The sequence below is a fragment of the Chroicocephalus ridibundus genome, chromosome 9, assembly GCF_963924245.1.
Source record: "Chroicocephalus ridibundus chromosome 9, bChrRid1.1, whole genome shotgun sequence".
NCBI classification, from domain to species: domain Eukaryota; kingdom Metazoa; phylum Chordata; class Aves; order Charadriiformes; family Laridae; genus Chroicocephalus; species Chroicocephalus ridibundus.
The window spans coordinates 36519610-36543477 of NC_086292.1; the positions used below are offsets into that span (position 1 = coordinate 36519610).

The 23868-nt window shown below is 36.2% G+C and overlaps 1 protein-coding gene and 1 long non-coding RNA gene across 2 annotated transcripts in view; one reads left to right on the forward strand and one right to left on the reverse strand.

The window, feature by feature from the left end:
* MYO5C (myosin VC) overlaps positions 1-23868 on the forward strand; it is a 36395-nt gene that overhangs the window by 8733 nt on the left and 3794 nt on the right. The window contains exons 10-38 of the mRNA XM_063346808.1: positions 579-844; positions 1164-1245; positions 1589-1729; positions 2811-2936; positions 3566-3649; positions 4267-4401; positions 4781-4878; positions 6337-6423; positions 6510-6621; positions 7527-7738; positions 8418-8583; positions 8967-9113; positions 9712-9876; positions 10104-10197; positions 10785-10848; positions 12054-12234; positions 12778-12871; positions 13721-13784; positions 13871-13951; positions 14334-14514; positions 16446-16539; positions 17339-17390; positions 17616-17781; positions 18043-18130; positions 18824-18919; positions 19896-20050; positions 21174-21263; positions 22565-22715; positions 23128-23410. Coding sequence (XP_063202878.1) covers positions 579-844; positions 1164-1245; positions 1589-1729; positions 2811-2936; positions 3566-3649; positions 4267-4401; positions 4781-4878; positions 6337-6423; positions 6510-6621; positions 7527-7738; positions 8418-8583; positions 8967-9113; positions 9712-9876; positions 10104-10197; positions 10785-10848; positions 12054-12234; positions 12778-12871; positions 13721-13784; positions 13871-13951; positions 14334-14514; positions 16446-16539; positions 17339-17390; positions 17616-17781; positions 18043-18130; positions 18824-18919; positions 19896-20050; positions 21174-21263; positions 22565-22715; positions 23128-23410 — 3755 coding nt within the window. The remainder of the gene's footprint in view (positions 1-578; positions 845-1163; positions 1246-1588; positions 1730-2810; positions 2937-3565; positions 3650-4266; positions 4402-4780; positions 4879-6336; positions 6424-6509; positions 6622-7526; positions 7739-8417; positions 8584-8966; positions 9114-9711; positions 9877-10103; positions 10198-10784; positions 10849-12053; positions 12235-12777; positions 12872-13720; positions 13785-13870; positions 13952-14333; positions 14515-16445; positions 16540-17338; positions 17391-17615; positions 17782-18042; positions 18131-18823; positions 18920-19895; positions 20051-21173; positions 21264-22564; positions 22716-23127; positions 23411-23868) is intronic.
* Positions 8953-23240, reverse strand: LOC134520925 (uncharacterized). Its single transcript, XR_010072582.1, has 3 exons — positions 23104-23240; positions 16242-16381; positions 8953-9089 (listed from the first exon to the last, which is right to left on the reverse strand). It is a non-coding gene; the product is annotated as an uncharacterized LOC134520925 (long non-coding RNA).

The following is a 23868-nucleotide window of genomic DNA, read 5'->3' on the forward strand; positions in this document are numbered from 1 at the left end:
AGTCCTTTAGCAATAGTTTCCTCATATCTGGGGCTCAGAGCAGCATTAAGTCTGTCTACTACACTTGAGAGATTTCTCCATCTTCATCTGTATAGAATCAGAATGAGTGTTCATGCGACTCCTGTTTTGTGCCCAAGTTCAGAAAGTCTGAACAAAAGGCGAAATGTGGCTAAGGGAACCCCATATCCAATTGTTCCATAGCTGTTGGGAAAGCCATTTGGGACTGCCTGAAGGATACAGGAAAAAAGAGTGTTGTCAAAGCTGCTCAGAATGTGTCCCGCCAGATTGTGCAAGTCTATAAAAGAAGGACACCTAAACATGGACTAAAGTAACTTTTTCTTTCAATGTCTTAATCCAAAGCATGTCATCCAGACTAAGTTTTTCTATCCTATATCAGGAACTCTATCCAGTATTGTTTTAGCTTTTGATATTTTGCCAGATGAAGAAGTGAACAGACCCCCTTGTCTAACTAAAAATATAAGTCATTGTTTGATGTCAGTGGTGCCAGGATTTCACTGTCTAGATGACAGTTGAAGTATCAAATGTAATGTAATAATATTTATTTATTTTCTTTGAAGCTGGAAGATAAACATCTCAATATATTCTGTGAACTTTTGGATTTAAACTGTGACAAAATGGCACAATGGCTTTGCCACCGAAAGATTATCACTACCTCAGAGACTGTAATAAAGCCAATGACAAAGACTCAGGCTGTTAATGCAAGGGATGCTCTGGCAAAGAAGATCTATTCTCATTTATTTGACTTTATTGTGGAAAGAATTAACCAAGCTTTGCAGTTCCCTGGCAAACAACATACTTTTATTGGTGTTTTGGACATTTATGGGTAAGAACGTCTCTGGAAACAAATATATAAATATTAGTATTTTTTGTGAATGAGGTTTAAATTTAACTTTTGATGTGATACTTCTAGATCTAACTGGATTTTTTGGGCTCTGTTATGTCTGGTAATAGTAACAGCAAGGGAAGTTTTGAAATGTCTTAGCATCTTTATTAGTCTTATGGCTATTTAATTTTCTTAGAAATATTAGAATAGCTCCAAAATCTTAAAAGGATACTACCATTTGTATTTAAAATTTAAGGGATTTTTTTTTTCTCCAATACTGTTACATCACCTTATTCTTCTTATTCGATGTGTGTTTCAGCTTTGAAACATTTGATGTGAACAGTTTTGAACAATTTTGCATCAATTACGCTAATGAAAAACTGCAGCAGCAATTTAACCTGGTATGTTCTTTTATTTGTTATAGTTCTTTATGTTACTTTGCTTCAATTTTGAAATTGTCAGTGATAGATAATAGCAAATGTATTTGTATTTGAGTAACGGATATTTCTGGATAATGGCTATCCAGTAATAGATAAAAGTATTTTGTATAAATACATATATAAACACACATATATATAAATGAAAATGGATTAGTTCATTTTCTTACAAGATAGACATATACTATACTACAAAATATATAAATATTTTGTTTCTATCTATATATACAGTCACAAACATGCACACATTGTATATACTTGCTTCATTAATTGTAACCTTACATTTTCATAATTTTCACGCACCTAGCACGTCTTTAAACTTGAACAAGAAGAATATATGAAGGAAGATATCCCATGGACTTTAATAGACTTCTATGACAACCAGCCTGTCATTGACCTTATTGAAGCTAAAATGGGAATTTTAGAACTTCTGGATGAAGAGTGCTTGGTAATTCAAAAACTCTTGTATTTATTAGCTCGTAAAAAACTTGTGGGTTAATTCATATAGAGCATTTTCCTCATAAAAGGAACATTAATGTTTGCCCTGTATTTGGTACTTTTAATTGTAAGCTGCTTAAGTCTATTTTTATCTTGTAAAATTGAGAACCTAAAGCTAGATTCTTACCTAGAATCTAACCCAGCGACTAGATTTCTTCACTGTGAGGGTAGTGCAGGACTAGAACAGGTAAAGCAGAGGTGCAGTGGGATCCCTGTCTTTGGATACGTTCTGGATTTGAGTTCAAACAGAAGCTTGATCTAGTGTTGGTGGTAGTCTTGCTCCAAGCAGGAATTTGAACTACTTGGTCTCCAGAAGTCTATTCCATCAATATTTGTACAACTCAGTTATTCCATGAATGACTAATTTGATACAAAAACCAGTCTTCCTTTCCTTTTTGGTAAGTTCTTGTTGAATGCACCAAACCTACATCTTTGCTTTTCTTCTTTAGTCTTACTGGTTTTTTTTCTCTGTGCTCCCCTCCTGACTGTAGCAATTCCTGAATTTATATTTTTTTCTTCTACATATATGTAGTTCCTTTCGGCTTCCAAGCGTATTGAAGTAGCTGTGTTAGTGAAGAACTGGGCAGAGAAAGATGACAGCTCTTCAAATGGTCTCTAAAAGGTGCTTTGATGATATTGGCAAATCATACTTCTCAGAATCCAAACCATGGAGTAATATGGGAGAAATTAGGGAATATTCCCTAACTCATTAGTTTATCTGTTACTCTGCTTGTTAGCATTCTCAGGGATCAGATCATCCCTGATTGCAGGTAGCATCTTCTCAGGACAAAATGGTTTATAAGTCATCAGAGAATTAATTCTAATTAACGTTAATATGAGCTTCTTTCTTAAAATGATTTGCTACAGGGAGCCACTGGCTATTCTGAAAAGACAAAAGCCGCTTATTATTAGGCCTCGTAACGCACTGAAGATGCATTACTCAGATGGGATTTATTGATAGTAAGCAGTTTTGCTGTTTTTAACAGTCCGGCAGAATTTTGTTGAAGAGATTGCCCTTCTCATTTTTACAGTTACCTCATGGAAGAGACGAAAACTGGCTTCAAAAGCTGTATAATAATTTTGTCAATAAAAACGCACTCTTTGAAAAGCCGAGGATGTCAAACACATCTTTCATCATTCAACACTTTGCTGATAAGGTAGAGTGTAAACAACTCAGTATTATTTCACCTTGTTTCTAGCAGTAACTCGTTCTGAAAAGGAAGGAACTTACAAAACAGAGGGAATAGTATAACCACACATTTATAATTTGTATAAAAACTATCTTCATTACATAGTACTATTTATTTATTAGTAACACTACCTGTAACATGCCATTTAAATGTAAGAAGTGCTTAAGATAACGAATTTGAGAGTATAAAAATAAATCATCAAGATAAAGAGGCAAAAAAGAATGCAATGTGTAAATAAAATAGTTGAGACTGTAATCCATACACGTTTTAGTCTGTTATTTACATTTCAAATGTAGTATTCCTTTTTTGGTGTTTTGATTTCAAATCGCAGAATAATGAAGAGAGGAGGAAATAAATTCCTAATGAAGGCAGAAGGAAGTTACAGTTGATAGTGGATTCTGACAGTTTGCCCTGCTTCTAAATTTGCAGTATGCATGTATGTTTGCCGTCATGAAACCGGTAAAAGCAGACTGTCAGCCATTGTATTTAAGACTAATGAAGACCTCTTGGCCACCACAGCTTAGAAAGTAAAAATTATTGTTTTGCTAATTGTTCATGTATTGCTGAAAAGTTAATGATGTCACCTGTTTGCACAGGTAGAATATAAATGTGAAGGATTTCTGGAAAAAAACAGAGATACAGTACATGAAGTATTGATTGAAATCTTGAAAGAGAGCAAGGTTTGTGAAAAATCAGTAATGATTAATTTTCCAAATACCTGATTTTACTGGAATTCATTTAGATCTAATTTTAAAAGGGTTTTTTTTCTGATAAAAAGATTTTTAATAGGTTGAATCAATTAGTTTAATCTTACTTTTTATTAATATTCTAAAAATGTGTATTTTTAATGTCAAAATAACATACAAGGTGGAAAAACACAGTGTTCAACTCTTTCATATATGTGCATGTACTTTGCTAGCTATGTTAGTATTTTTTGTTTTCGTAGTATCTCCCTTGAACAGCATTCTGGAATCCTTGAAACTGAACAATTCGCTTTTTCCTGTAGTCATTGCATGTAGCTTTGATAGGTGGCTTATCATTAACAGCTGCCTTTGTTTATTCTTCAAAAGAGATTAAGAGAATGCCAGGGCAGGGAAAACATCAGGTGTCTTATATGTGCCTGCCACTTCCCATCTTCTTGAAGGCCCCGTCCCTTTCAGGTCTACCGCCTTGAGACTAAGCATTAAGATGGATGGGGTTGGCATTTTATGTTACAGTAATAAATGTGTTTATGTATATTTAAATGTTCTTACAGCTGCACAGTATTTTAACTGTGATTCTTTCACCACACTTTTAGTTTCATCTGTGTGAAATTTTTTTTCAAGACAATCCGGTGTCCGTTTCACCTTTCAGTTCAACTATAAACATCAAATCTGCAAGACCTGTTCTCAAGTCACCTAACAAACAGCTCCGGATGACTGTTGGCAATAAGGTACTACAGAAACGTGCTATTCTGTGATGTTCGTACTTTCAGGGAAGTGTACTGGGCAGTCTGAGACTATGGTGCTGTATTCTGTTACTATTCACAGTGGACTGTCCAGTTTTTGGTGTAGCAAGAGCCAGCCACAGTGTAGTGCTCTGGGTCCGGGTATAGGTAGGTGTGTTTAATTTATGTGTATAGGTTGGTGTGTTTAACAGGAGACTGTTAGGTACAGCAGGACTGTTAAATTTCCTGCGTTTAAGATATAAACCATAAGAAGATCTCCCAGTGTCCAGCCAAAACCTAACAAAGAATTAAAAAATTAAGATTCGACTTTTTCCTTAGCTGTAAATTTTTCATTAGTATAACTGTTACGTCTGATGTTTTCTAGTTCCGGAGTTCTTTGTCTTTACTTATGGTGACACTGAATGCAACCATCCCTCATTATGTACGATGCATAAAGCCAAATGATGAGAAGTTGCCTTTTGAGTAAGTATTTTAGTGGTGTTGAGCTGTTACATTACCTTTAAAATTAAAAGAGTATTTTTCTATTTTACAATAGCTACATGTCAGCAAGCTAAATTCTTATTGTTGACCAACTTCCCATACAGAACATATTTTTCCTTTCAAGTCAGACAAAGTAGAAAAAAAAAGTCTTCTTACAAAAATAAAATCATTCAGTAATAGTTATTGATACCATAAAAATTCTTTATTATCCTAAAATTTTTCAAGTCAGATATTAGTGTCTGTGTATTTGCCATAACAGTTTTTGGGGGAAAGGTTGTCCACCTTTGATTTAAGATATTTTGTTTAGGAGTGTTTGCTTTTGTACAGGTGTGGATTGGCACCAATTCATATTTAAGGAATAAAAGCTATTTTCTTTGTGAACTTCCCTTTTGTCCACAGCAATATTTAGAGGAGCTTTAGAAGTCAGAAAGGTATGAGCAGTGTTGAACATAGCCTTGGCTTTTTCCCCACAATTTTTATCATTTTAATGCTAAAATAGAATCATATATTCCAGATAGTTTGCATAATTCCTGTGTCTGGCTTGATAACCACTGACTGTAAGCAGGAGTTAACCTTGATGCAGCTATTGGTCTGGTTTGTGGGCAGACACGTGGAATGTAGGTTCAGTTATACAGCTTTTAGCTGGAAGGTAGTGTAATGACAAATGAAATAAAAGCTTTTGTCATATCTGAGTAGGAGGGAAGAAGCAAACTTAGATTCTAAATTATTTTTTTTAAATGTGTTAGCCCATTTTCTTGAAGCCACACAAAATCTTTCCATGCAAAACATGTTACAAATGGCACTGTTTCACTATCACTGCAATGAGACCTTATTATTCTGTGTAATAGCAGTGAGGGGGGGAAATAATTGGATGATATAAAAAACATGTCTGAATTAGACTACGAGAGCTTACCGTAAGTTTATGGAAGAACAATATAGTCATCTGTCAGCCACAGGCACCTCTTAGCTAGTACTGTAGTGTGGTGCTCTGTGGGCACGTCAGCTCTGGTCCTGAATCGGAAAGGGTCTTTCCATGCCTTATGTCGATAATGTTGAACCTGGATATTCATGAGTAAATCCTGGTTTATTCATAATCAGTGTGCTAAAGAATACCTAGAGAGAGTTATTTCCCAACAGACACTGAGGGAATTTATTTCTGTGTATGTTTTGCGCTGGATATGAACTTTCACAGTTAATATTGAAAAGAAACAGGACTTTGCATAAGACAAAAAGAAATATAGTCTTCCTTTTGTTTTGAGGCAGAAAAAGAAAACCCAGATACTCCCTATCATGTATTTAAAAAACCAAGTAAGACACCATATAAAAAGTAGGGAGCCCTGCATGCTATGGTCAGAAATAGAAATCCAGCTAGTAAAATGTTATAATAATTATAGCATGCCAACCCCAGCAAAAAGGTAAAATACAACTCTGCTTTTTTAGGTTTGATTCAAAAAGAGTGGCTCAGCAACTGCGAGCGTGTGGTGTTTTGGAAACTATTCGGATTAGTGCACAGAGCTACCCATCCAGGTAGGGATAGCAGTGGGCCTCCGTATGTCAAAAAATACCTAGGTGTCTCTTAAATTAATTGCATTTGCTAACTTTTTATTTTCCAGGTGGACTTACATTGAGTTTTTCAGCCGTTACAGCATTCTTATGACACAGCAGGAACTCTCCATAAATGATAAGAAGCAGATTTGCAAGATTGTTTTGCAGCGGCTAATCCAGGTTAGTTTGTATGCGCTGACCCATTATGTATTACGGCCTCTATTATTAATTAAAGGTCTCTTTTGCCAAGAGTAGTATCTCACTACTCAAACAGGAAAGATATTTACATTATTACTGTCTTTTCCTGATTTATTGTGTTGCACGTAGGCTTGCGAGTCAATAACCTTGTGTTGTGACGCAGTCATGATGTGGCCATAGACAGATGATTTTACCTCTCTGGGCTTAATATCTTCACTTATAAAATGGAAGATATTCTACCTATATTTATAAATCCATCGACAGTAAATTGTATACGTTCGTCAAGTATTAGAAGTTTATGGTGGAATGCAGCATATTGGAGAGCTGTTCTAAAAATGTGCTATTTTGCGTATTGCTCCTATTTGTTAGACAAGTCTGTAGTATGAGGCTGGTCTGATTCAAGTTGATGTGTCAGGACTCGGGGATGTGTAAGACGAAACACAGGCATACTTGCCACATAGCTCTGGCACAGGCCAAGGGTGAGAGCCTGAGCTTAAAAGGAGCTTCTCCCCTGAATTTTTGCTCCCAACAGCTCGCTGATTCAAGGCCAGACATTTGCACCAAAAAGTATTGTTGAGCCTAAGGAACCAGACCTGTAGGAGGGGGTGAAGAGTTTGTGATCAAGGCCTTGATAAGTCCAGATCCTCCCTTTCATTTAAGATCACTAGGGTGTAATTTTTGGATGTAATTCTCTGGTTCTTTCCTGCTAAGTGGATTTTGCTCCCATATACTCCTATCTACAAAGCAGGCAGAGAGGATATTCTTATTTAGCAAGATCATGTCATTTCAGAAGAGCTGGCCAGAAGTGACAACTTATAAAAGGAAGAGAGTGTCTGGTCTATAGAAATAAACTAAAAATTTCATACACCTATTGTTTTCTTTTCCAGGATCATAACCAGTATCAGTTTGGGAGAACAAAAATTTTCTTCAGAGCAGGACAGGTTGCTTACTTAGAAAAACTGCGATCAGATAAACTGAGACATGCATGCATCATGATCCAAAAGAGTATTCGAGGCTGGCTGCAGCGGAAGAAATTCCTTCGCATAAAGCAAGCAGCTATTACAATACAGCAGTATTTCCGGGGGCAGCGGACTGTACGGTACTTTTGGCTGATAAATGAATTTGCTGTTAGGGCGTGCCTGAAGGGATATAGAAGGTCAAACTAATGCCCAACACTAATTTGGAAGTGTAATTTTTACGAAAGAGCAATTCAGATTGTATTTCCGTTTCCTCTTGATTGTAACTATGGACTTGAAAGTATTGAAGATGTTCAGGTGATATGAAGAAAATACTTTAGCAGATTTCAAATGTTGTCTGCCAGATTCCTGAGAGGCCTGTCTACCTGTAAGCTCACTCATTAGCTAATGATGCATGGCCCCATTGTCGGCTTGGGCTTGCTGCTTAGCTTCAGAGCCAGAGAAGAAATCGAGTAGCAAAAAGGAAAAGCAATTTACAAGGGTGTACAAATTACTTGGAGGAATTACGCAGCAGAGAAAGTGCACCAGTCATTCACAGAGCAGACTGAGAGAAAGGTGGCTCTACGTAGGCTTTGAAATTTTCAGAAACAGACCATCAGAACAATTGCTTGTGAAACAGATTTCAAAGATTGTAGATAATTCCCTCTCTTTCACTTTGATTGAAGAAAAAGCTGTGTTTTAGACAGTGGATGCCTGTTTTCAGTATCTTTCTGTGTGTGTGTGTGTGATTTGGTTGGCTGAGGGAACAAGCATGAGAAATGTAATGTAACCTAAGTAAACTTTATTGTCTTTTGAATTAAGGCAAGCTATAACTGCAAGAACTCTGAAGCAAACATGGGCAGCTATAATAATTCAGAAATACTGTCGGGGTTACCTGGTCCGTAGACTTTGCCAGCTCATCCTTGTGGCTGCTGTAACAATTCAAGCTTATACAAGAGGATTTCTAGCAAGAAAAAAATACCGGAAGGTACAGCCTATCAAAAACTTTATTTCAGTAACTGTAAACAGATATTGCTCTATAAGAATGATGGAGACAAGGGCAATGATCCCTCATACTTTACCTTTTGCATGTCTGGTTCTTACATCTTCTACTCTATTTTTTATATTGTTACTATGAAAATGCTGATACACAGTAGCTTAGATCTAATCTCTGAGCTACAAAAAACTCTGTCTGGTTGATGCAGATCATCTAGTGTGATTACTACAGTGGTTGAAACGTGTCTGCAGTCTGGGTATTTTTCAGTATTTTGATACTTCCGTGAGAGGCATTGTCATTATCAGTGTATGTTGTAACTGATTCTGATTGAGGAACAGATAATTACAGACAGATGTTAATATTTTATTTTAAAGATGCTCGAAGAACACAAGGCTGTGATCCTTCAGAAATACGCCCGTGCATGGCTTGCCAGGCGCAGATTTCAGAATATCCGGCGGTTTGTATTGAATATCCAGCTTTCCTACAGAGTTCAGCAGCTGCAGAAAAAGATAGAAGAACAGGTGCGGGGTACCAGTCAGTTTATTTGTACTAACTTTTTAATCTTATCTGTTTTATTCAGAGCTCTCATGTTGATTAGAGGCTTACATGAATTACGATATCCATACTGGACAAGACAGGAGAATATGTAAGGGATATGGTCCTTTATAGTAAGTCACTAGTATTCTTCCCACATCCAGGGCAGGAAGAATTATCCAGAGTTTCCCTATATTTTTGGATTAGTTGTGCCAACGAGAAGAATCTGCAATGAACATTTTTTTTTTCCTGTTTCTCAAGTAGTCCATCCAATCTCTGGATGGTATTTACTTGTATTAGTATGAAGGATGTGTGAGGTACTGCTCTGATGCAACATACTTAGTAACTTTTGGGAATTCCGTATTATGTTTATTTTGCAGCTTATTTTTGAGAGCCATACCAGCCAAATCATCTTTAAGATGGTAGCTTTAATGTAATTGATGGAAACAGTCCTTGGTTGAAATAATCATGACTGTTATGGGACGGTGAGCAGAAATATGTCAGGTGCTTCCTTCAAAATTCTGTTGAACAGTTTCAGGTGTGCTTGTTTTTCTGTTTTCATTTAACCTGTCTTGCTCATTGTAGAGTAGAGAAAATCATGGTTTGCTGGAACGATTGACCAATCTGGCTTCAACTCATATGAGCGACGTGGATATGATTCAAAAACTGGAATTAGATCTTGAAAAGTTAACTGCTCAAAAGAGAATATATGAAGAGAAAGGGAAAAAATATAAAGAGGACAGTGAACAGGTAAATCTTCGTTGCCATCTGGGTGCTTTTATTTTAGTTTAAATAATCTTTTCAGTTGCTGGATTTATTAAATGCATGATTCGAGAGTTACTAAGTAGTTTCACTTTTGGGGAGGGTGGCAGGGAAGGAAGGGAATCCATATATGCTTGTTAAAATTTAAGACCTTCTGCGACTTATTTCTTCCTCCTTTGTAATTTGTATATTATGCTTACTTTTTGTGTGTACAGAAAATCTTAAAACTTGAGAATCTGAATAAAGAATTACAAGAACAGAAAGAGACCTTAGAAATAAAGCTCCAAGAGAAAACTGAGGAAATGAAAGGTACAATAACTAGAAGTAGTTTTAAAGGAGTTACAAAGGAGTTATAGTGGGGGAAAGTTTTAAAGTCAGGTTTTCGGCAAAGGTATATGACTTTTGTTTTAATAAAAGTAATATAAATGCTGAATTTACAGTAAATTAAAAATTGGCCCTAAGTTTCTCTTGCTTAGGATGTGGAGTGCAAATGCTTTTAATTTAAGAATTAAATTAAATCTGTTCCTTCCGTAGCAAAAGTTCTTCTCCTGTTGTGTTCCCTGTCACACGCACATACATTCCTTCAAGTTGTCACTTCGTCCCTGGTTCCTTTAATATACTGCTTTTACAAATCTAATTTCAAAGGACACAGGCAGCTCATGAGATCAAGTATACTTCAGATGAATAACACTTTGGTATTTCAGAACATTTTTTCTTCTATAGCATTACTTGTAAAATTTCCTGTGATAATTTTTGGCACTTGAGAGGATAATTTCAGCCATAAAATATGTTAAGTATTGCTTATTAAAACGAAACTTCTCATTGTGGTCATACTGTTTTAATAAATGCACGTAATTGCTTAAAGGTCTTTGAAATATTGAAATATTTTTTGACAGAGAAAATGGATGACCTCACGAAGCAACTCTTCAGTGATGTACAAAAAGAAGAAAATCAGAGAATGTATGGAATCTGAATTTTATTGCTTTGAAACAGCATTCCCTTTTTCTCTTTCCCTACCTTTCTTTTTCCTCCTGGAAATGTATTACGCTCACATCACTTATGAATCTGTCGGGGTTCTTGGACATTGTAGCTAGTACTGAAGTATTTCATGTACAATTGAGGAAAAGCGTGTGCTTGTGGGTCAGTCACATGCAGGAAATTATATTGTAGACTTCATATTGTTCTTGCTTTTTCAGTTTCCTGTCTTGCTGTATGTCTTTCTGAGGATTGAAAGGCAACCCTGATTATAATGCTTTCTTTGGACATATCCTCAGAATTCAGTCAGGGCCGTGAGAGCAGCTGGGCTGTACCAGCCAAAATTCCTGTGAAGTGAATATCAAAGGACACAATTGAAAGATTCAGCTTGAAGGAAAGGCAGTGTTTGTAAAGGACATTTAGCTAAAAATATAGGGGGAAAACTTTTTTTTTTTTTACCACCTCCTTGGTATTTCATTTGCAGTATTAAAAATCCTATTATTTAGCAATAAAAGGTTGTTGCTTTGCAGCATGCTTTTCTCAGATCAAGTGTTTATTTCCCAGTATTGCTTTTCCTGTATAAGACAGAGAACTTCAGGTACCAGATAAATGCTGTTCTCTGAAGTGTGAAGAGTGCAGTCAGTCACTGTTCCTGAGGGTTGGAAGCTGTGTGGTGTTTCAGCTCAGTCTGATTTCAGCTGCAAATAACTTCAGACTGTACGAAGAGGACTTCTTTGCTCGTTTTTCTGCTTTGCCCATTAGCTATATTATGTTGGAAGCCAGTCTGTTCCAGCAGGGAGTAGTATAAAATGGAAAGCTTCTTGCAGTGTTACACTGAGAAGAACACATGGCTTTTGGTTGCTATGTCTGACCGTGACCATAAATGTAGTGGAAAGCTGCTCAGGTAGGCTAACTCTCAGAGTTAGAGAATTAGCCTTTAAGTGGAAAAAACTCAGCCTTGAATTCAGTCCCAATATCTGAATTAGATGTAGGGAAATCCAGGGACGTTCTTATCCCCTTGTCCATTTTGTAGATTGATTCTGAGGATGTAGGATAGCATTTTCAAGTAACTGTCGTTTGTTTAAGTTTTCTTCAATGAAACACGTCCTTCAAATTAAAACAAAACCAAAGCCAACTCTTTCACTTACGAATGTAGGAAAATAGCACCACCTTTTCATTGTCGTGTTTAGGATACTTGAGAAAAATTTCCAAAATCAGAAGCAGGACTATGAAAAGGAGATTGAATTGCTCAAGGGAGAAATTAAGACTCTGAAAGAAGAAAAAACGCAGCTACAACATCAAATTCAGCAAGAAATTGTCATTCAGGATGGCTTGAAAATGGAAGTAGGACAACTTACAAAACAAGCCCAGGTAAAGTATGACACATTTCATTTTGGAGTCTTTGCTAGATACAGCAAGTAGAGGATGTGGGTGTTTTATTTATACATTATTCTCACTATTTTTTTATCTTGAGTGCATTTTTAGAAGAAGTTGTAGTTATAAGCTGTATTTGATATACCACTATGTTGCATTATTTTAATGTACAAAATGTAAGTTATTGCTCTCAGAAATAAGTGCATGTTTTGAAGAATAATTGTGCATGAATATATATACATTTAAATGTGTGGATATTTTATTTTCCTTTTTCCAATAAAGTGTTAGTTTCTCAGGGGATTTTTCAGTTACAAACTGAACCTGAAAATAATACTTTTGTGTAAAGTCACATTTTTTTCTCTGAGTCAGTTCCATGACACAAACACATAACTGTTCTGATGCCTGAGAACCTGATGCTTTAAACACAACACATTTTAAGCCTTTTACCATATGAAGTTCTTAACTGTAATTATGATTTAACTGATATTCAGCCCTTGCCATTCATTCCTTGTCTCAGTCTATAATTTTTGTCTGATTCAGAAAATACCTGAGTTGCAAAAGGAAATCGAACTGCTACAGACACAAAAATTGGATGTTGAAAAGCAGGCCCAGTCACAGAAGCGAGAGCTGAGGGGTAAGCTATATACTAGATAATTCAGAGAATTTACGAAGTACAGTGTGAACCAGGCCAGTTTAAATTGATTTCTTCCATGTTAGCTTTGACAAAAGCTAACAGTTCTCTTTCCAATCCCATAGTGATTTCATTCTATTCATACCTATACTCACAAGGGGGAAAAAAAAACCCAACAGGTAAGTTTTACCAAGTGATCACTGAATATTGAGAACTGGAGTACCCCTTTGAAGAAACTCTGATTTCAAACATTCCTCCTTTGTGTTTAAAAATCAATACTAGTAGCTTAAACTTCACTTAGAATTTAACAAGTAACTTGTAGAGCCCCGAGAATGTGGAGACAATACATTATGTAGCTTTTCATCCTATCCTTAGCCTTAGGTCCAATAAATATCAAATACGCTTAAATAACTTGCTGAGTTTGGTTCTCTTTGGGAGAAGGTACTTAATAAGAAGCAGTACTGTTGTGCACTTTGTTCAGTGCTAACAATGTCATGGAGCAAACCTGTGTCTGCAGCATTTAACGTAGTAACCTAGCACTAGATGACAAATCATCTATACAACTCTAGCAGTTGTCCACATTCAGAAGAGAAAGATACAGCCTTGCAGTGAAAGTTTGATGTGTTTGGAAAAAAAACCAATATTGGTGGTATATACCTATCTAGTGCACCCTACATATCCAGAAGTAGAACCAAGTCCCTCATCATATTTTTGTAGCAAATCAGATATATTTACTGAGTACCAGGAAAGAACCTTGTAGATTTAGGAAGGGGTTGGCTTGATTTTTATAATCAAACTTAATTTGAAATGTGCAGAGAAAATTATTTGTGTAATAAAGTTGTTTTTTTCTAGAAAAGATGTCGGAAGTTGCAAAACAGCTTCTTGAAAGTTATGATGTTGAAGATGTAAGAAGCAGGTAATTTTGTTCTGAGGTCTCTTTAAAAAAGCTGAAGAAATGCATTTTGTTCCCCTGCACACTAATGGTGCTGCCTTGTATTCTAGACTCTCTACGGAGGACTTAGAACACTTAAATGAGGATGGAGAACTGTGGTTTGCTTATGAGGGCTTGAAAAAAGCTACAAGGTTAGTTCAGTTCTTCCATGGTTTTATAACTCCCAAGTTGTGATCTAGGAAGTAAACAGAAAGATCAGTAACTAATTTGACAGTGCAATACTGAGCATCTGTTTAAGAAAGGAACACACACTGCATTATGACTGGCTGAGCAACTTAAAATCACTTTAACAAACCTTTACTAAGTCAGTGAGGTAAGTGTGTATGTGTCAGTCAGGGAAATGTGTTTCCTCTGAGATATCATGCATAACTTTCAACTTCCTTAATGCACAGGTGATGTAATGGAATGTATGCATGTTAACCACAGTACTTTGTTTTCACTTTGTATTAAACTTGACCCATTGTGTCGAGGTTGTACTACATCTGCCATGTTCTTTCTCCCTTTTTTTAACAGAGTATTGGAAAGTCATTTCCAGTCCCAGAAAGAAATATATGAAAAGGAGATTGAAGGTTTGAACTTTAAAGTTGAACATCTTAGCCAAGATATTAATCATCTACAAAAATTATTTCGAGAGGAAAATGACATAAATGATGGTATTCGACTTGAAGTTAGCAGACTAACTTCAGAAAACCTGGTAAGATCAAGGTGTGGTAAAGGAAATTATGCTTTTGTTACTTACTAATACAATACAAATGTGTTTGTGGCACAAAGCCCTCAAAATCTTGTGGTCGTGTCCTTGAAATCTCAAGGCTCAAACAGATAGGGCCATCTAAGATTGCACATCCATAGTCCAGGCTCCTTCCCTGCATGCTGGGGTTCTGCATTAGGAGGCAGCCAAGGTTACTGTCTTGAGCGTAAAGCTTGTTGGGGCAACCTCACAGAGGCTTTTTGCATTTTCTTTTGCATAAACCTGAATTGAGATTTGATTCTAATCGCAGAATGGCAAAATACCATTTTACAGACTCTGACTTGATGCGTAGTGCACACACAGGCTTTGGCTTCCGCTCTTGACAGCGAGGGAGCTGCTGAGAGTCTTTAGAATGTGTTTGAAGCCTTCTACGCTCATGTGACTGAATATTCAGATTTTATAAAAGATGCTTTGAACTTCAAAATGTTGCCAGGATGTACATAGCTGAGTTCATATGAATATTTTTCGTTGTGCTTTTTGTGGTTTCTCAACAATGCGAGGAACTTTTGAGGGGTGTAATAATTTCTACAGCTGTGCAGCTTTATACTGGAAGTCATGAAGAAACAAGTATTTAGATTTTTTATTTACACAAAATTTTAAATGAAAAATGAATCAGAAGTTTAGCAGTTACCAGAAAGTTAGCTCACCATACCTTTTTTAATATCTACCTAATTTAGACTTCTCACCTGATAATTAAAAGAAAAAAAGCTATTTTTTGGTCAGGCCATGTATTTTTTCTGACGGAACACACTTGGTATTTCAGACTTAATGAAAAGCAGTTTTGTGATACTGTAACTTTCTATGGGTCAGTATTATAACAGTGTACTGGGTCTGTCTGGGATGGGGTTCACTTTTTTTGTAGCAGTCCATCTGATGCTGCATTTTGGATTTGTGGGTAAAACAGCTGACCCGAGCTGACCAGAAGGGTATTCCCTACCATATAATGTCATGCTCAGCTGAAGCAGAGGAAGAAGGAAGGGGGTGTTTGGCTTTATATTGAGCCAGATATTTTCTCGCTTCTGCTCTTCCCATTCTCTTCGCTGTTGCGTGGGGGCGTGGGGTGGAGGTAGGGGGGCAGTGAGCAGCTCTGTGGGTGCCTGGCTGCTGGCCAGCTGGGTTCAGCCCACAGCAACCAGCTTCAATTTTCATTGTACTGAGGCATTCCAGTTCAGAATGTAGTTACTTCGTCCTTTGCCTGTAGTCAGAGGACAGACATTAGCATCTTTTTCTCAGAAGCCTCTTCAAAGCAAGTTCTGTCGTTTGTTAGTGAAAAACCAGATGCCTATGGGATTGATGGTGGTTACAGGTTTGTGCGGTTCTGAGGCTCTCCCCGCTAGAGGGCAGCTAAGCGTATCAAGTTGCTAACAAATTGCAGGCAAGGCTTAGGAGTCTAATTATTAGTACTGTCTAAAACCTATGTAACACGAGGAAGTGCTGTTATTCCAGAAGATGGTATGTACCATATTATTTTTCTGCTGAGTTAAAAATAACTAAAGAAATATTTTCAAAACAAAGTGACTTACAGTGTTATTTTTAAAATACTGTTTTATAACATACTGAGTTTTTTTCCAGTGTTAATTGAGCTAGGGAAATTAAAGCCACAGTGTCATTTCCTTTAAACTAGAGCAGAAGAATCGTAGTGCTGGGTCAGTCCGAACATTTAGTTAGCTTACTGTTTCATTTCTGAGAGTGGCCAGCAGCAGATGCCTCCAGAAAAGTTAAACAAGTCAGGCAAGCAGGTAGCAGTGCTCCTTCACAGCGTCTCTCCAGTCTTTGACTATTTGCAGTTGAAGTTCTTCCAGCATCACAGGAACTATTGCAGACATTTGAAAAGAAGGAAGGTGCTGAAATACACAAATCTCCTTTTTCTCTAAAAGGTGATCCCAGATCTTAAACAGCAAGTTTCTGAACTTGAAAATCAAAAATTAGATCTTGAAAACCGCCTTCAAGAACAAACTGTAAAGTTGAAAGGTAAAGTACCAGAATGGTCCCTAGTCTTATATTTGCTTAAGATGAACACAATGATTTCCCTCTATTTGAATCTTTAAAAGCTGAAGCAATGTTACATAATAACATCATTGCCTTATTACTTACTTTCTTGATAGTAAAATGTAAGAAATATGATGAAAAAATGTGTAGTTTATATCTCTGTTATTAAAAAATAAAATACATGCAAGTATGTGTATTTTTTCTTTTTTTAACCTTTTCTAGGTTATTCAGTTCTATGGTTTGGATGTCTGCAAGTGTATTCAGTAGGGCTCTGCTAAGAATACGTGCAATGGAGTATTCCCTTTGGAAACAATCATAAAAAGGAAAGATGTTTTGGAACTTAAGGCATACTCTATAAGATGGATTTCAGAGGGTGTTGAAAAATTCAGAGTAGGAGACAGAGGGAGAAGTGCTGAATTTGCTGGTTTGAAAGTTTGTCCCAATTTAGGAAAGCATATTTTGCTGAGGTTTCTGAGTCTCTGTAACTGTAGTGTCTTCCTAGGCAATTGATTTAACATTTGCAAGTAGTTTTACTGCCAACTGCAAGAAGTTAGTAGTGTCAAAATTCCCCATCCCATATAATCTTCTGTGTGGTGTGGAGTAGTCAGATATTTCTCTGATACATTATCTGGCATGTCATTCAATTTTGTAAGATGAAACAAAATTATGAGCGTAAGAAGAGATTTACTAAATACTAGTATGCAACATTAAGCAAATGTAATTTTGTTGTTTTTCTTTTGTTTTGTGTTTTGTTGCTAATTATTACTGAAAAAAATGAAAGAGATGTCTAATCGGCTGCATTATGAACTAGAAGGGGATAGAACACAAAGACGGTAAATATATATGTATTTGGGTTTTTTCTTATTTTTTTAAATGTAAAAAAATGTAGTTGCCATAAGGTGGGGTACCAGTCACTTAAACTCTTTAAAGTACCACATCCAGTGTAAGATTTGCCTTACAGCCATGCATATAGTTAATAAGTAATGGACAAAGATGATACAACTATGCTTTAATGAAAGAAGAATAAGAGACAAAGGTTCCTGTCTATCTGTTCTTAGAACAAATGAGGCCCAGAATGAAATAGACATAAAAGAAAAAGAGAGGCTGAAAGTCACAACCCAAGAAATTGAGGGGCTGAGCAATGGTTTGATGCAAGACGAAATCCAAGATGAAGTAAAAAGCAAGATAAAGCAAGAAACAACTCGACTTACTGTGGAAAACATGGTGAGGAAATGAAACTGTCATTAAGAAACTACCTGAAATGCAGGATAAAAAGAAAAAAATCATGGTTTCACGGTATGGGCAGGGTGTTTTCTCAGTTCATTTGGGGAGAAAAAAGATATGAAGGTTTCATGTTTCTTCCACCAAGTACAAGTAAAAGCATACCATAGTGCTCCTTAATTGTGGTGATAACATGTAGCAGTAAAAGACATTTTTTTAATTGTGGTTGCTCTGAACTCACTGAACTCACTTTGATTATTGCAGGATCTTGAAGAAAAACTAGACATGAAAGACAGAATAATAAAAAAATTGGAGGATCAGATCAAAACTCTTACCAAGACTCTTGAAAAAAGTAAGATATTGTTACATGATTATTTTTTTTTAAATACAGATTTGTATGTTCAGTGTGTGTTTGAAAAAAAGTAAATTAAAAAAAAAAAAAAAGACAAAGGCAGGCCTTGAGGTGGGGTTAGAAATTTTAAAACCTCAGAATAAAGTGCCAGGGAACCATCAACAGAATTTACATAAAAGCCCTTTCTTGTATTTTTTTTCCAGCTAAATAATGGGCGTGCATGGGACCTAGACTATACGATAAAAGATTAAGCCAGGGGCATCAGGTTCTGTCAACAAAAGTTAATGCCTATCCTTACACAAACTCTCTCTGAGCCAACAGGGTGTTAGTTTTGCATCAGAGGAGTAGCTCCTCCTGTTACCTTCAAATGGCAGGTGGTTAGTTTGTACAAAGCTCCTATATAGCAAGCAGTTCTTCACTATATAATCCACTTCAAAGCATTGCAGAGGTGGCTAATGTTTATTTGTCTCATTAGTGCAAATAATTCCACTGAATCCAGTGAAACTAATCACATTAATAATATAAATGCTATTTAACTCATAATGCTTGGAACCATAAGCTAAGAGCGTTATTGTGAACAAGGACCGTACTTGTTTTATTACAGAGAAAACTGCTTTTTTCTAATTGTTTGTTCTGACATGAACGTTAGCTTAGCCATTTACCTGCAGGTAACAGTGCTTTTGTGTTTGACAGCTGAAGCTCATGTGCCAACTTTGTCCAAAGAGTACGTTGGAATGATGGAGTACAAAAAAGAGGACGAAGACAGGATCATTCAAAATCTGATCCTCGGTATTTTAGTAACACTTCAGATTTTATCAGTAGTCAGTGATATTCAGTGTAGAATACTACAAAAAAAACTACAAGGCACTGTATTTCACTTATGTTCAAAGTTGCCTTTTTTCCGCTCTCTTACCAGTGATACAACTTGGAGGCTCTGTATTGCTCTTTTTCTGCTGCCAATCATTTCAAATATAGAAGTGCTTTGTCTGTGTAAAAATCATTTGTCTGACTGTACATAATGCTTACTCTATTATCTTTCTTATTATTTATTCACTTATAAAGCTATAAATCTCAAGAGCACTCCAGGGACTTGAATTTACTTTCTTCCTGGTCGTCTACTAAGTCTGTAAGTCACTGGGCTTATATCCCCGTGTGATGGATTGCTCTCCTGACTGCCCTTCCCATATCATTCTTTTCACTGAAGGAAAGTGTACTTCCATGTTCCTCTTGTAGAGGAATTTTGTCCTTCCTCTGAGTTACTTCACAATATCAATCTTACTGCCAAATCAGCTTTTTGCATTAGCTTACAATTAATAGTAGACTTGACAAATTTTCCATGTGCATTAGTACCGTCATAAACTGCTGCTTGGAAACAACATCGTCCTTCCCTTCTCACCTGCTTCAGCCTTATGAATGTTTGTATCTTTGTGAACAAAGGTGTATCATTAAGCAGTGCCAGAATTTGGTGGGGCCTCCAGTGAGTAGTTAAATGCAGATTGCTTTTTGAAGTTGTTGTGTTTGGCGCAGCCCATACTGGACCTTAGAATTTGCTACAGTAACTCTCCTATTACTCTGGAGAACTTAATTAACACTCTTACATGAACAATACTGTTACAGAAATTTTCAGAAACAAACAATTAATCAGTAAATCAATTATCAAGTGACTGGTCACTGAAGAAGTAAACCCCATAGTGCTTGTCTTTTTCAGAATGATACGTTGAATTGTCAAATTTTTCTATAATAAACCTGATTCTTCTTTATGCAGATCTAAAGCCACGTGGAGTTGTAGTTAATATGATACCTGGCCTTCCAGCTCACATCCTATTCATGTGTGTGAGGTATGCAGATTACCTGAATGATGCTGACATGCTGAAATCTTTCATGAATGTAACCATTGATGGTATCAAACAAGTTGTTAAGGTAGGAATTATGTTTGGCTGTGTTGTACTTTTTGATTTTTAATGTAAGGTTTACAAGATGCGTGTATAGTACCTGAGGAATGCTCACACTTCCATTTGCTAGTATTCCTATAATAGAATAATAATCATTAGTGACAGTCTTTTTGAAGTTTGTAGTAGTAGTAAAGCCTCCAGGTGAGGTTCTACTGTGCTGAACACAGGATGCACAGAATGCATTGACAGAAATTATTTTTATCTGAAGAGCTTGTTGACAAAATCATTTGAAGTATTTTACATTTTACTGTAGCTGATTAGGTGAAGTGCAGCTGTACTCTCAGCACTGATAGAAGTCAGATGGACTGAAATGAAGGTTAGTATGTTTGGTAGCAGGCAGGTATCAGAATTTTAAGAGATTTTTGCACTGCTGTTCCACTAGGGTTGTGTTTTTTTGACATATCATTTGGTACTGCAGCATTAGTACCCAAATGATTAAACTTACGTTGCCAGACAGTTTACAAAATCAATTTCTAAACAACAATTGTTAACTTGTTGTCTCATCTACATAACAAACTCAGCTATGTGAATGCTTTACTATGGATTTATAATGCAATAACACACGAGGTATGATTTGTAGCACAGGCAGGAAGGGACTATGGTTTATGCAGTTGAATTTGTTGTATAGAGAATGCCTATAGTTTGTTCGTGAACATATTTATACCACAGTTTACACATTAGAAAAGCTTCTGCTTACTTAGCTAACAAAAATAAACCAGAAGTAGTTAGAATTGTGTTTATATGTAGTTCAGTTTCGTCCATGTACACAGGCATTGTTCACACTTTTTTTGCAGGAAGGCCTCCAGTACACTACACATAGAAATATCTAAAACTGTTTGATTCACACTTATTTAGTCAGCCTGTCATTTGAGAAGACTTAAACAGTGTTTACCAGATAAAAGAGGGATCATTGCTATATGTATATTAGCCTGAAAACTCAGCATGATTTGTTCAGTTAGCATGTTATAGATGCTGTATGCTCCTTCTGCTATATGTGGGCTCTATTATACCAATTCTAAAATGCTCTTTAGTTGTTAAATAAACTTCATGAGACAATACCATTATAAAACTGTGTTACTTATAATTTTCAGGAACATTCAGAAGACTTTGAGATGTTGTCCTTCTGGCTCTCCAATACATACTATTTTCTTAACTGTTTGAAGCAGTACAGCGGGGAAGAGGTAAGAGTGATTTATGATTTCATCAAATAATTCCATTACTTTACTTGTGACAGACTTTAATTGGAATTAAAAATAGTGATAATAGATCATTATTCACCAGCTCACCACTGTTCCTTACAGATATTTAGATATTCATATTGCTCTGCAGTGGTGTTATATGTCTTACACAAATAATAAGACAGTGTAGAACTAACAGATCAAGTGAAATCAAGGAAACATAAAAGTCCTAGTGTAGGTTAAAGACATGATGTGGAAACTGCTACTTAATTTGATCTCTTCCACAGGAGTTTAATGTGAATTGGGCTTCAGATGTCCAGTTACATATATATATATATAAAAAAAACAATTTTACTGTTTTATATTTGTGACCATTCAAACACCTTCTGCTACCAATATGAGATTACAGAAGAAAACCTCAGGAAAGGAGCAAAACAATGAAATACTCTTTTTTCACTTGCTCGTTTAAGCTAAGTTTTAACCTGAAATATAAATTTCTTATGAGTTCTTCTAAATTGCACACTCTTATTATATTTTATTGCTAGGTTTTATAAACAGGTGGACTCAACTGAAATTGCATAGGCGCATAAGAATATAGTTTTCAGGATTAAAGCAAAAGAGGTACCATAAAGCCTTGGAATCACAGTAACTGTGTGCTGTCTAAACAATGATACTCCCTCTTGTGGTCGCATCGATAACATCTAAAGAGCACTGGAGAATTGAAAACATTAAACCATAATTAATAACAGTCTTTTATATTGCAACAGTAGGGAAAGGTCTGAATCCAGAATTTGGAGTTTTAATCTATATTTGTAAGGAACATTCAGGACTTAACACAAGTTGGGATTCAGTCTAGACTTCTGAAGTCAGAACTTTCCTGATAAGGATTCCAAAAATGACATTCCTTTGCAGCAATAAAATATAATCTTTTTTTTTTTTGCCAACATAGTTTAAAACTGTGTTTTGTCTTTTTCTGTTGGGGTTGGGGGTGGAGGTTGCTTTCTGTTTAAGTGATGTAGGAATTGCTCCAAAGTTCATTGAAATCCGTGCATGTCTTTCCTTTGGCTTTAGTAGACTTTAGGAACAGAGTAAACATCAACATAAACTGGAAAATTAAGTACGGGAAGCCCAGAACTGGAAGTATCCATTGGAGTTAGCTGTAACTTTGACTTCTGCGATGAGTCTCACTCTCATTCAGCCAGAGATGGAATGAGTTATTCTAATATATACATTACACTACAGTAACAATTTTTAATTATAATGTTATGTGATTTCTAACAATTATATTTGCAACTTATTTGTAGGAATTTATGAAGAGTAACACTCCACGTCAGAATAAGAACTGTTTGAAGCATTTTGATCTCTCAGAATACAGACAAATTCTTAGTGATCTGGCTATTCGTATCTATTACCAATTCATTATTGTAATGGAGAACAACATTCAGCCCATGATCGGTAAGACAGCAGCAACCCAAACTAACTTGAATGTAGCTTGTGAAGTATATGAATAAAGCTTATACGTGCAGGCAAAGGATGGGGCAGACTTCTTTCTCTTTTTGATTTATACATATGTGTACCTGCATGTGTTTTTCTGCACATATAAATTCCACTGAATAGTATATCCCCACAGGGTTTGGAAAGACTTTTTCCTCACAATGTTTCCTGGTGCAGGAAACTGATCACCATTCCACAAAAACAAAAGGCGTTTCAAAATTTGTGTGCTCCAGAAGCTTTTGTCAGTATCTTATTTTTCTTGCATCATTTAACTTTTAAAATATCCTGAAAGTAGGTTTTGTTCAGTAATTAAGTTAACTAAAAGGAGCCTTAGGAGTGGTGGTCTTACCCGTTATTTTCTGTTGTCTTTCAGTACCAGGCATGCTGGAATATGAAAGTCTTCAGGGAATTTCTGGCTTGAAACCTACAGGGTTCCGTAAACGTTCTTCTAGTATAGACGACACAGATACCTACACAATGACCTCTATCCTGCAACAGCTCAGCTATTTTTATAGTACTATGTGCCAGAATGGCTTGGACTCTGAGCTTCTAAAGCAGGCAGTGAAGCAGCTTTTCTTTCTGATTGGAGCTATCACCCTCAATAGTCTCTTCCTCCGCAAGGACATGTGCTCTTGTAGAAAAGGAATGCAGATAAGGTAAAGCCAGTAAAGTTTCAACAAGCGGTTGGTTGAGAATGAATTTTTAACACTTTTGTGTAATGGCCTTTGTTGCTAAGTCACTGGATATTCTGTAACCGTTCTACTCGAAGTAGCTAATTGTTTTCTACTCTGTTTGAAAAAATAGATCTTTGCCTTTTGGGCTGAACTTTCTCAATGTAACATATTACAAATTGTTCTTTCCATGGAAACACTAATGGAGGAAAAGACAAAGAAAATTACAATCTGGAGTTTAAAGTCAGACATGTTTAGGATTCTTTGCATGCTAGTTCACTCATGATTTTTAATTCTTTCTTACTATAGTAAACAGGTGCAGTGTCCCCTGGCTGGCAGACAGGCAAAAGCTGACTTGCATTTGTCACGCTCTGTGATGAGGAAGACACTGAGACAGAGCCTTTGAGGGTTTAGATCAGGCATCATCTGTCTTGTTACGAGCA